This window comes from Dunckerocampus dactyliophorus, chromosome 13 (assembly GCF_027744805.1).
Source record: "Dunckerocampus dactyliophorus isolate RoL2022-P2 chromosome 13, RoL_Ddac_1.1, whole genome shotgun sequence".
NCBI classification, from domain to species: domain Eukaryota; kingdom Metazoa; phylum Chordata; class Actinopteri; order Syngnathiformes; family Syngnathidae; genus Dunckerocampus; species Dunckerocampus dactyliophorus.
The window spans coordinates 29,910,491-29,924,229 of record NC_072831.1 but is presented as its reverse complement, the minus strand read 5'-3'; the positions used below and the strand labels follow the sequence as shown (position 1 = coordinate 29,924,229).

The 13,739-nt window shown below is 44.7% G+C and overlaps 1 protein-coding gene across 1 annotated transcript in view; it reads left to right on the top strand.

Annotated features, from left to right (window-relative positions):
- Positions 1-12,241, top strand: part of birc6 (baculoviral IAP repeat containing 6) — a 122,509-nt gene extending 110,268 nt beyond the window's left edge. The window contains exons 70-73 of the mRNA XM_054796633.1: positions 764-841; positions 1,932-2,120; positions 10,269-10,403; positions 11,402-12,241. Of these exons, the coding sequence (XP_054652608.1) occupies positions 764-841; positions 1,932-2,120; positions 10,269-10,403; positions 11,402-11,581 (582 nt within the window). The 3' untranslated portion in view covers positions 11,582-12,241. The remainder of the gene's footprint in view (positions 1-763; positions 842-1,931; positions 2,121-10,268; positions 10,404-11,401) is intronic.
- Positions 12,242-13,739: the final 1,498 nt, after the last annotated feature.

Here is a 13,739-nt window from a genome sequence, read left to right as displayed (position 1 = left end):
AAAAATATGAAATGCAACAATTAATGGTTGAAGGGGCAGTGCAAGGGAGGGAGAGACAGGCTTATTAGCAAGAGGAAGTCTCAATAATGAGACCACGACACTGCTTATGCCAAGGGTGCCCAAACCTTTCCCCCGAGGGCCACATACTGAAACATCAAAGCATGCGGGGGGGCCACTTTTACATTCTTTACACCAACCCATGTCGATACGCAAAGACTTTTTTATATTACAGCCTGCATCAAAGTGTATTATTAGTATGAATCAACGTATTCTTTTTGTGTGACGCTTTTCTGCTGTTTTTTTTTTTTTACAAATATTTAAACTTTTTTTGTCATACTTTTTTCCCTCTATTATTATGTCTTGATTCTCATAATATTTTGACTTTTTATCGTCATAAAAATAAAGATTGCAACTTTTGTGTTTTGTTTCTTAGAATATTACGACTGTTAAAGACTGTTATATTTTTAGTCTCTAATATTTCAACTTTTTGTTATTTTGTTTCTTAATATCATGACTTTATTCTCTGAATATCTCTTTATTCTCCTAAAATTCTCCTATTATCCTAAAATAATTTTTTTTTGTTCTTGTTTGATTCATTTAGAATGTGCCGAGGGCCAATAAAAAAACCAGCTGCAGGCTATAAATAGCCCCTGGGCTACACTTTGGACACCCCTTAGCTTATGCAGTTATCACTGTCCCTTTCCTAGGAGCAGATCCTTTCCCGTGTTGAAAGCTAATTGTTGGACTTGTGTGTTGTGATCAGGTATGTTTAAGTATTCTCAACACGTGGCACGGGAGACCGGAGGAGAAGTGGAACCCACAGACCTCAAGTTTTTTACAGGTGAGTTGGAGATGGCAACGGCACCTTCAGTTCCATTGTGGGTTTTATCAGGGGTCGGCACCGTGAGTCAATCGCATGAATGGTTTTGCTCAGTTTTTACGCCAGGTGCCCTTCCTGACTCAACACGGAGGGCATTTGGCACATTGGCATGCCTGGAGGTGATGAAACCCAGTGGCGGGCGATGAAATTGGTACCTGGGCCCTCAGTGGGCCGGCAAGAATTTTTTTTCGCCAGACACCGTGAGAGCCAGTATGAAAAAGCAGCATAAAATGCCAGTAAGCAACAGCCTCGCTAGCAATGCGACGTACAAGCATTTAGAGCGGAGGAACTGCAGCTCATTAAGAAGTATAGCCGTGTGTTGGCCATTGTCAGCATTGAACATTTTTACTCTGATCAGCCAATGAATGCTTTATAGCAGGGGTCTCAAACTCGTGGCCTGTGGGCCATTTGCGGCCCGCGACTTGTCTTTAAAGATTATTGTAATACGGCCTGCGGCAAACCAATGTTACTCGTAGGATGCACACATGAGCCTACACTGAACTAAGAGTGAGTGAGTCACATTTCTATACCGCTTGTCTTCATTAGGGTCACGGGTAAGCTGGAGCCTATCCCAGCTGAATGCAGCAAAATATAAACTGTGAAATGATTTATTTGATTCACCCTTATGCTATATCAAGACATTATTGTTATTGTGAGCCATGTATCGCGTGTCGTATCGTGAGGTACCCCGAGATTCCCAATACTTGATGCAGCCCAGCCTCACTCAGACTCTACCTTCAGCGGCCCCCAGGTAAATTGTGTTTGAGACCCCTGGTTTATAGGTAGAATCAGGAATGGTTGTAATGAATAGAAACATCACAGACCACATTTCCAAACAAAATGTGAGCATAACACTGTCTTGAGTTTGCCTGCATTCAATTTGAGGCGGTCCAAATGGGCAATCAAGTTGCTAATAAAGATGGGTGACAGAATATTTGCCATTGCCAAAATCATTTTCTACAAGCTGCGTAGGACACGAGAGCCATTAGAGCGTTGTGAGTGCAAGTTTGCAGCGCAGTGTATGGTTATAGGATGACCTTTTTCTCTGCAGGTGCTAGTGTCAGTGCAGTCCCTCATCCTGGTGGCCGAGCCCTACTTCAATGAGCCAGGCTATGAGCGCTCCCGTGGGACACCCAGTGGCACCCAGAGCTCACGGGAATACGATGGCAACATACGCCAGGCCACCGTGAAATGGGCCATGCTGGAACAAATGCGCAACCCCTCGCCGTGCTTCAAAGAGGTAGGACCACAAACACTCTTGTCAATGTTTTCCTAAGAAATGACTAGTTCATTCAAAGTGCTCCGATACCAAAGCAAGCAAGGGCTAATTAACCACAACTCAGTGGTCCTCATAGTGCACATACTCCAAGCAAAACCCAACTAGCTTTAAAGAAGTAGCGTAAACTTAAACAATCAACTAGAAAAGCACTCAGAGAGCGTAGACCTCCACCAAGCGTCACAGCTCCCCCATATTGTGATTTACACCTTAAATATCAGCCCTACATTTATTTTGTCTACATATATTTACACTGCTACAGTTACCATGCCAGCAGTACTAACATGCTAACATTAGCATGCTAACACCTAGCATAATAGTGGTGTTTGTGTCTTAAAATGCTTCTATGCTAACGTTAGCATGCTAATACCTAGCATAATAGTGGTGTTTATGTGTCTACCTATGAAAATGGCTACAAATACTATGTTAATGTTAACATGCTAGCAAGGCTAACATGTTCATTTTAATTGTTTCCATTTTGATTCCATTACAATCAGTTGATGTTTTTGCTTTGAAATTGTTTACAATGTCAGTGACTTCCTTTTTAGTTCCATCAGTGAGAAACATGGAATTGAGATTCTGTCTATGGTTTCATTCCATTCCTCCATTGTCCAGGGTTTTGGAATGTCTTCTTCCAGTTTAGCTCCAATATTTCCTAAATAATTGTTGAACATTTCAAGTAGCTGATTCATGTCATCGTTATTAGTGTTTCCCAGCATAAAAGTCTGCTTTTTTAGCGCTGCTCCTCATAACACTATTTAAGATGCTCTCATCTTAGTTTTGTTCTTATCTCTTACATGACTGTAATATTCCCTCTTACACTCTCAACATTGTTGTCAACCTATTCATAAGTCTTATATTTTTTGTGCTTCTTTAGTTTGTTGAATGATGAATGTCCTGTATGATGATGCCTTCTTCTTCCAGGCGTGTTTAGTCCTTTTGTCATCCATGGCTGCTTGTTTTGCTTTTGCTTCTTGGACTTTTCTTCTTCTTATGGTAGAGCTCCATAGGAGTGCGTAGAAAGTTGTTGTATGCTTCAATCACATCTTTTGCACTGTAGACACTCTCCCATCTTTGTTCTTCTACATCTTTCCTGAAACTTGCAAACACACAAAGACTGCAAGCTGTTTGCTAGCATGACACAACAGGAGACACGGCAGGGCGGCAGGAAGGAGAGTGACAATCAGGACGCAGGCGACAATGGGCAGTGCAGACAGAAGAGAGAAGGAACGTCATGCTAAGCCCAGAACTACAACACTCCACTTCCCACAATGCGGTTCTTCTTAAAGGGCCATGCTCGTGCTGTAACAGCGTTCATAGGCTGTAATACAATGCGCTAAAATTGCACACACAAAAAAATCCGTGAAACAGCGAGTCTGCGAAAGGTGGAGCCGTGGAACACCGTGTTTTATTTTTCTGGCAGTATTCATTTCACAGGCACTTCACAGTACAGATGAGACGTAATGACGGGAGGGGGGTTCTTCTTCCATTGGGTATTTTTAGTGATCGTGTGTGAGAGACGAGCGCTTCAACAGCAGGTTGTCAGGTGGAATTAAGGACAACGTCTTGTATGTTAAAATATGGATGGACTAGATGTGAAGAATAAGCATACACTCGGACCTCACAGTGGGGGGGCAGGTAAGCGCGAGACGAGACAAGACAATATTTTAACATTACATCTAAGAACATTACAATGACAAAATATAGGACTGGACTTTTTTTTATTTCAATTGTACTAATCATTTATGTTTTAGTAGTTATCAGTGGCAGGCGGTGCATTTGGTACCTGATAATTATCCGACTGATAACTTCTGGCCCATATCAGGGAATTATGACACCAGACCAATAAATCTGAGCATTATTAGTATCAACATTTTAGCTCATTTTCTTGGTACATTATGCCTTTTTGCTCTACTTTTCCACTTTTGCTGAGTTTTTGTTTTATTTCCCTAATGAGTCACGTTCCACAGACCCTTTGGACACCCCTGCGTGCTTCACCAGGAAGGCGACGGGAGGAGTGTGTCCAAACTGTGCCTTCTTGGCTTTGTCGCTGGTCAGTGGTTGGGTTGCATTGTGGAGGGGCTTATGCGACTTTCTGACCCGCGCTGTACGGCGATACGTCTGCACAATCTGAGGTGGAGCTCCAGGTTGACGATGTGGTTTTCGCTGTTTGAAAATGCACCAGATGGGTGAATGGCAGTCATTTGGATTATGCAAGCATTCCTGGGTCTGTAGTGGGGAATCCCTTGGATTTGGGGGACAGTGGTCTGACTGTCCAGCATCAGCTTTGTCAGCACTTAAAAAACACTGTATTGGGTGGGGGTTAAGTTGTTTTTTGAAGTTGGAAAGGTCAGAGCTGGCACGGAGTGGTTGGGGCAATGAATTCCAGAGATTGGGGGCGGCAATGGAGAAGGCTCTGTCTCCCCAGGTTAGGAGCTAGGTCCTACAGGGAAGGGTCAGGGGGTTGGAGTCTGAGGAGCGAAGGGAACGTGAGGGATTGTGTGGATGGAGCAGGTCTGTGAGGTGTGGAGAGGCAGATCGTGGAGAGCTTTGGAAGTGATCAGGAGGACTTTGAAATGGGTGCGTTGAGGGACAGGGAGCCAGTGGAGGTTTTCAAGGACAGGGGTGATGTGTTCAAGGGAGCGGGTGGAGGTGAGGCTATGTATAATCTATTGAGGAATTTGGATGGTGTACCGTAGAGGATGCTATTGCAGTAGTCAATTGTGGATGTGACAAAGTGTGGATGAGGATTTCAGAGGCAGAGAATGTGAGAGATGGACGGAGTGGGGCTATGTATGTTCTTAACATGGAAAAATGCAGTCCGGGTTATTGGGTTGACATGTGGCTCAAATGAGAGGGTGGAGTCCAGGAGGATGCCATGGTTGCGGGTGGGTGGGGATGGAGTGAGGGGGGCGTTATCCACATTGAGGCAGTAGTCTTTTGTGATGTTGTTAGGACCAATGATGATTTGTCACTGTAAAGTCTGAGGACATGGTGTGAATACTGATGCTGTTGTGTAGCTGGCTGCTGCTGCTGCTAAAGCGGACAGCGTAAGTAGGTTGGCTACCCGAGGCCTCAGAGTGTTACTGATTGGAATAACAAAATCTATGAATAACTGGTTTATATGATTCACTCCTGTCCTTGACACGTCACGCCCATCCAACAGACGCTTCCACACCACATATCCATTCCTTGGCTTCCTCCCTCGGTTGCCCTGTGGAATAATGAGTGGACAGCATTACCTCAAAGGTCACTGAGTTTATCTGGTATCCAGAAATCCTCATCCGCCAGTGGGCCTGATAGTGGGCTGCATATATATTTCATTTCTAATATGTGAGCACGTGTGAGTCCTTAAGGCCACCGTTTGCATAAAGAACTTTTTTTCAGGCTGATTGATGGCCGTGTCCAAATACCAAAAGTCAAATGGCTGTTTGCCGGAGCTCCATGGAGCCCGAGGGAAAAGGGCCTCTTTCCACCTCCTATATGTTGACCATGTCCATACATGATGTCTCCCCGACGTAGATCACAAGGCACGTGTACAGGTCCACTCAGATGCTTCCATGCACTCATCATGGACTTGAATATCTTAGCAATTCCAACTACTTTGATACCCCAAAATTCCCTCCAAATCTGACAGCCAATCAAAACTGTGGGATACTTGCAATTCACTCTGGATGTGATCTGAGTCTAAGCGTTGGCGAATCGTGGTTGTTTGTTGCGCCCCAGCATAGAGCCCATAATTGTACAACTATATAAACGTGTTAACATTGTGGGATTGAGAAGGGCCTCAAAGTATTCCTTCCACCGCCCAACTATATCCTCAGTGGAGGTCAGCAGGTCCCCGTCCCCACTGTAAACAGTGTGAACCGGGCACTGCTTCCCCTTTCTGAGGTGCCGGACGGTTTGCCAGAACCTCTTCGAGGCCGACCGAAAGTCGTGTTCCATGGCCTCACCAAACTCCTCCCACACACAAGTTTTTGCCTCGACCACCGCCGAAGCCGCGTGCCGCTTGGCCTGCCGGTACCTATCAGCTGCTTCAGGAGTCCCACAAGCCATCCATGCTCGATAGGACTCCTTCTTCAGCTTGATGGCAGTCCTGACCTCTGGTGTCCACCATCGGGTTCGGGGTTTGCCGCCACCACTGGCACCGACCACCTTGCGGCCGCAGCTCCAATCGGCTGCCTAATCCAACTCATCACCAGGTGGTGATCAGTTCACAGCTCAACCCCTCTCTTTACCGGTGTGTCCAGAACATGCGGACGCAGGTCTGATGATACGACTACAAAGTCGATCATAGACCTGCGGCCTAGGGTGTCCTGGTGCCGTGTGCACTTATGGACATCCTTATGTTCGAACATGGTGTTTGTGATGGACAAGCTGTGGTTCGCACAGAACCATTCAGTCCTTGTACAACCGGAGCAGGAGCCTGGTTCGCATTGCCAGCAGTATGTCAAGCCTGTTTCCGGTGAACTGCCCTTTGTCACCGATTCTGTTCATAATTTTCATGGACAGAATTTCTAGGCGCAGCCAAGGTGTCGAGGGAGTCCAGTTCGGGGGCCTTAGGATCTCATCTCTGCTATTTGCAGACGATGGGGTCCTGATGGCCTCATCGAGCTGTGACCTGTAGCGTTTACTGGGGGGGGTTTGCATCTGAGTGTGAAGCTTCTGGGATGAGACTCAGCACCTCCAAATCCGAGGCCATGGTTCCCAGTCGGAAAAGGGTGGATTGCTCCCTCCGGGTTGGGAATGAGGTCCTGCCCCAGGTGGAGGAGTTCAAGTATCTCGGGGTCTTGTTCTCGAGTGAGGGAAGGTTGGAACGTGAGGTCGATAGGCGGATCGGCGCAGCGTCTGCAGTAATGTGGTCGCTGTACCGGACTGTCGTGGTGAAGAGAGAGCTGAGCCGGAAGGCAAAGCTCTCAATTTACCGTTCGATCTATGTTCCCACCCTCACCTATGGTCATGAGCTTTGGGTCGTGACCAAAAGAATGAGATCGCGGATACAAGCGGCTGAAATGAGTTTTCTTCGTAGGGTAGCGGGACTCACCCTAAGAGACAGGGTGAGGAGCTCGGTCATCCGGGAGGAGCTCAGAGTAGAGCCGCTGCTCCTTCACATCGAGAGGAGCCAGCTGAGGTGGCTCGGGCATCTAGTCCGGATGCCTCACGGATGCCTCCCTGGTGAGGTGTTTCGGGCATGCCCAGCCAGGAGAAGGCCCTGGGGAAGACCTAGGACACGCTGGAGGGATTATATCTCACAGCTGGCCTGGGAACGCCTTGGTGTCCTCCCGGTGGAGCTGGAGGAGGTGGTTGGGGACCGGGAAGTCTGGGCTTCCCTACTGAGACTGCTGCCCCCATGACCCGGACCCGGATAAGCGGAGGAAAATGGAATGGAATGGAATGGTATAACCTTGTCATTTCTGATGAAAAAGACGCTACTTTTTTGACATGCTTTGAACCCTGCTTAGACAGTGATGCGGCTAAAACAAACACAGTTCCCATGGTGCTTAGAGTGCAGCTTCAGGAAGTAGTGAATTGGACGCGTGTAGTGGACGCTAATGTGTCGTATGCACCGATCGTGTTTTGATCTGACAAATCTTAGTAAGTTTGGAACTACTACTAATCTTGGGTTTGGACTGCGGCAGACATTCAGATCAGATGAAAAAATAATCTGCGCTAACCGTCAGGCAGACGCTACAGGAGTTTGAAGTCCAGGACCACAAGGCTGGCAAACAGCTTTTACCCACAGGCCATCAGGCTTCTCAACGAAGCACTCACACACGCCGCACGCAACACACGCACACACTCATAGCACTTTATTTATTTATTTATTTATTTATTTGTATTATTTATCTGTATTAATGTCTCTTCTGTTGTTGTTGCTTAATTTATTGGTATTTATGTTTTTTATGTTCTTATTCTTTTTCTTGTGTTTTCTTTCTTTTTTTGGGAGAATGAACAGAACAACATTTTCCTTGCATAGTATAACTGCCTGTTTTACTGTGCATATGACAATAAAACTCTTGAATCTTGAGTGATACTGGGAACATCAAGTGTAGGTAGGATTGCAAGGTTTATAGTATGTCTTTCTTTATAGTGTGTCAAAAAAATCCACTATCACGAACGGAGGAGGACAGCCCAAGTTCAAGAGCTGCCTTGAGACGACAGTGATACAGAGAGCAATAACTCAAAAGAGAGAGAGAGAGAGAGAGACAATGTGTGTGAAGAAGGAATTATAAGGCTGTTCAGTTCTGACGCTGAAGAAGTGGACTTTAGTGGGTTTTAGTTTCCAGGAGGAGGATGAAGACAGCAGTGAATGACTTCTGGTAGGCTACTGCTTACCTAGCTGTGTTACACGCACTGTTCAGCAGTGTTTGTTTAAAAAAAAAAAAAAGAAAACAGCATTTATTTAATCAAAAGTTTAAAACAAAATCTGTGTAGCATCTTTCTGTGTTACGACGTGGACGCCTGTGGCTTATAGACAGGTGTGCTCTATTTTCCGGAAATTGCGGTAGTTCACGTTAGTGCACCGAATTCTTGTTTTTAAAACTGTATAATCGTGCCATCCTCCGAGAAGAACGGCTGAAATAAGTCATTGAAATTGATAACCTTCATTTGCTTCATGATGGCATGTAAACTGTACACGTGCCAAACCTCACGTGTCTTCTTGGCCTCGAAAATCATCTCCAGTAGCCGCTGATTTTGCCAGTGACCTTGAAACATTGACAACACTCGCCGTAGACCATCGCTCAGCTTGTGGATGTAACATAAGAGGCGTTGGGGGGGTTGGGGCAAGCTGTGACGATGACGGATGGAGCAGATAAGGAGTGAGAAGGAAGCGAGGGATGAAATCATTCTACAAACCCTCTCTGACGCTTCCTCACAGCAAATCAGCAGTCGGCATAAGAAGTAATCCACTCCAGCAGATGACGTGTTTATCCTCCCTCACTTAGCGCACACATGGGGAGACCAGCAGTGGACCAAAGTGAGGATGAATGACATTCATGTCACAATATGACCTTGTTGGTGTCAAATGGCAGCGATTGCGTTTGCTGTCACCAGCTTTGTTTGACAAATTCACATCTCTCTCTTTGCTTGGCCTCCTGTTCTGTACCCCCCCAGTGCACGCTTCCACCGCTGACTTTTACTTTCAGATGCTGCTTTTAATTCAGAAATGATTCCATTCTGATCAATGTCAACCTTTCATTTCAAACAATAATGTAAATGGAATGAGTCCAGTCCTCTGTTGTGTTGAACAGCGGCGTGGCGGGGGGGCAGGAATGATCTCCTATCAGTGGAGCAGGGCAGTGATAGTAATGTGGGCAGATGATGGCGTGCATGGGATGAGGCTGGTTGTCCATGATGGAAAGGAGCCTCCTCGGTGTCTACCGTGTCTGCTGACCACTCTACCGTGGTTTTTCAAAACCGTATTCACAAACGATTGCTGTTTTGTGGTTTATTGCTGACTATTATTAGTTTAAAAAGGTGCATGTTTAAGCAAGTTGTACTAGTACCTGGCCTAAAATAAGCATTTTACAGCATAAACTGGCTAAACTAAATGAGCCCTAAAATGAATGAAGTATTCTACATTGGCCACTAGGTGTCAGTAATTGTTCAGTGAGACTGTGTTAATAACACGGGCTACTGTTGGCCATAACCACGACCTCACTTCCTGTCTGCCCACCACCAAAGTCCCCTAGGGAACACATTTAGTGTGACACACGAACAGGAGAGGGTCGCTATAGGCTGGATGCTGCAATGGGGGCGGAGCTGACGGCGGATGTGATCAGTGTTACAAAGCAAGTATCAGCATGTGCCGATCCCGTGCTTCTTCACTGAAATGGGCTGAGTGATACAGATGTAAAGGTGCCTATAGGGGTGCTAGTTCATATCTGGAGGACTCTAATGATGTTTTAGAGGATTGTACATATGTTTTCTATGAAAATATTGCATTTATTAATATTGAATCCTGCTTGATGGAACTTCACTTATCACAGTGGGGTCTGGAGCCAACTAACAGTGATAAAGGAAGGATGAGCGTATGCGTGCAGACTCCAGGGACACGTTGTGTGTTTTGTGTCTTGGCCTGTCGTTGAACTTGGTGACGTGTGGTTGCAGGTGATCCACAAGCATTTTTTCCTGAAGCGAATGGAGATCATGTCTCAGTGCGAGGAATGGATCACCGACATTCAGCAGTACAGCAGCGACAAGCGCGTGGGACGCACCATGTCCCATCATGCCGCAGCCCTCAAGGTCAGTGCAAGATCATCCACTATGCTGCTTCATTCTGTGTTGCTATCGCTCCTCTGCGGTAAAGCTTCGCAAACTTTTGTGGAAGTGTGGTTTCCTTGACGCCGTCCCGCCTCCGCACGGGTGCGTCTCACTAAATGACCACATCTTTACCTTGCATGCAAAAACTGAAGCGCTTTGTGTTCTGTGGCTTCAAGGTTTCATGAACATTGCTGAAGCGTTGGGATGACTGGAGCTTACATCCATAAAAAGCCCAAAGTCATCAAATAAAATGTTCCAAACGGTCAAAAAGCCCAATAATGTCAGCTTCTTACTGCTTGGTGCTCCCAGCAAAATGAACTGCAAAAGGTCCCGAGCCTTTCACTGGCCTTTGTCTTCATTCAACGCCTACAAGCAAATATCACCTGAGTAGAAGGCTGCTTGAAAGTATTCATATGCACCCCCAGAGCCTTCATTTCATTCATATTGAATACTGAATAATAAGATGAATCAGCATTTAGAAATGATCAGAAAATAGAACAAATATAATATCCATGAAAATGAATACATCTCATTCAAAAACAAAAATGTGTATATTTGTTTCCAATGTGCAATAAAAACAATACGTATCAACAATTAAATATAGATTTCAGATCAATGTATCATGTATGCAGACTTTTGGGACACACTGAACATTTTCTAACTAATTTATGCCCCATTTTAAAATCTGATTTTGGGATATTTTGTATGTTAATGAAATATATTTTTCTAATTGTCATATGTTAAATGAAAACAAAGAAATATATTTCTTGTAAGTAGAATTGTGTAATATTTGCAGACTTTATGGACATGCTGAATGAAGCAGTGATTGATATTATTTGAGATGTTAAACAGTGATCTAGAACTCTCCTATACGATCAATAAAAAGACTGAACTGTATATGTCGTCATGGTAAATGGAGAATATTAGACACTTTGGCCTGTTTTGGATCCACTTGAATGTTTTGGGTGTTTTTGGTGCAGCGACACACGGCTCAGCTCCGAGAGGAACTACTGAAGCTTCCCTGCCCGGACGGTCTGGAAGCGGACGGTGACGAGTTCTTGGAGAAGAGCGCCGCCCTCATCCTCAAAGAGATGCCCGGCCAGGATTTCGAGAAGCCCGGGGGCAGTCAGGACGACCCCGGCAGCGAGGGCCAGCTATGATCCTTCCCACCAAGCATCCCCTCTTCCTCATCAAGATGACGACTCTCACTAAAGACTCGAGGCTTCGGAGCACAAGTCGGCAGTTTGTCAATATTTGTATGTACAAATGTAATAGTATAATAGTGGAGAAAGAAGGCCTTGAGAGGAACTCTGAACTATGCTATGCCCTTAATCCACACAGACTTTTATTTACCTTGAAAAAGCTTGTAAACATTTTGTGCTTTTCTTTTGTGAAATAACCACTGATTGGTATCTTATTCAACCTCTTTATGTATACAGCAAATTATAAGGGAAGCCTTTAGAATGTTTACCAAATTTTAATTCCCCACCCCAGCCTGTCTTTATGACTGTTAGAGCGAGAACAGACGTCATCAAGGATAAAGTGATCATTCTCCAACGACGGTATTGCCGGAGGAAATAAAGGCGTAACAGAATCCCATCAAAAGACAACAAGTCCCCTTCTCTGGTCATCGGTCGCTTCATTTGATATCTCTGGGATCATATCCACGTTAAGTGTCCTCCCGTGGAGACGTCCATCATGAGACGCGAGGGCTCGTGCATGTCGTGTGTGTGTGTGTGTGTGTGTGTGTGTGTGTGTGTGTGTGTGTGTGCAACAATCCCCTGTGAGATACAAAGCTGTGATGTGCCTTTGATTGACACCATACCACCAAATACTCCAGTATACAGTGTACCTTTACTGAATTCTTTGCTGTTTTTACAGGATGATTCTGAATTGTGCGCCGTCTGACATATAAAAACTGCTTGGATCTTTTTTCTATTATGTTGAACTTCAGTGAACAAAAAGATGCACTTTCTATTTTAATCACTCCCTTGGACAGCCGCTTATTCTTTTTGCTGGGACATTAAAGGATGCTTGAAAATATTCATTGATCGTGACAATACTTTTTTTTTGTTGTTTACTATAACATTCTCACCTGATGAAAACTATGACAGAGTATTAGAAACTAAAGTCACCCATCTAGCATTTAGATTAGCATGGCTAGCCCTTCTCACTTCCTTACCTCGCCCCCTCCACATGCCCAAGACCAAAGGTCACATAAGTTCCCCTTTTCATAGCTGTCCCAGGCAATGCCTGTAACAAAGTTACCAGTTTGTTCTTGTAAATATATTACTATTCTCATAAATTGTTTCGTTTTTTTCTTGTACATTTACGACTTTATTCTCGAAATCTCCGATTTTTTTTTCTCCAATGTGGCCTAATACTCCGTCGTAGGAAATATGTGAAATCCGCAGAGTAGCCGACTTTGTTTTCAATGATTCTATATGTAAAAGCCCTCACCATACGCTTGATACACTTTTCTCAGAGGGGCATTAACATTTTCTCGCATTTCTATTGTTTAAGTTCATATTTGTTGGAATTTTAATGATCAACCTACTATTTCACTCCTCTGACCGTGCCTCATCCTGGTGCCATTCGGCTGTAGTGTTTTTGTATTCTTGTTAAAATTATTATTGGCGCCATAAAGCCGGTTGGCTTCTTTATCTTCTATTGTTTGTTGCCGGTTAGCAAGCAGCTCGCATGGTTTGCTGGTTTGCTAGTTTGCTAGCAACCATTTACCACAACAGGAAACGACACGAAGGAGATTGATTGACAATAGTCTACAGCCAATCAGGATGCAGAACACAATGAGTGGGTTCTCTGTTTCCCGTACAGGCACTTAAACATACTGAGAGGAGGTGGGGCTGCACACGTCTTCAACTCACACACCCTCTACTGGTAGCGGTAGTAAATACAATAAGAGACACATACAACAGAGCACCGAGAGCTCACATAGAATACACCGCAAGGATTCACAACACAACGCCGTTTATATGCTGGTAAAAAGAAAAAAAACACGCAAAATTGCACTTTAAAAAAATCCATGAAACAGTGGGTCCATGAAAGGTGAAAACATTGTGGTGGATACTGAATAATTATTCCACCATTTCTTCTACTGAAGCATGTTTCATCTTGGCCATCCTTCCACTGTCTGCTGTACCCAAAACATATCATAGCTGTGTGTGTGTGTGTGTGTGTAGTCACCTTTAAGTCCCAGCCAAATGTCAAAGCCGCTTTACTGCTTTTAGTAGTATTCAAAGAGAGTTGCGTGCAGACGCAGTGTGCCAAGGTGTGGAATACATCGTCTTTTTCAATATG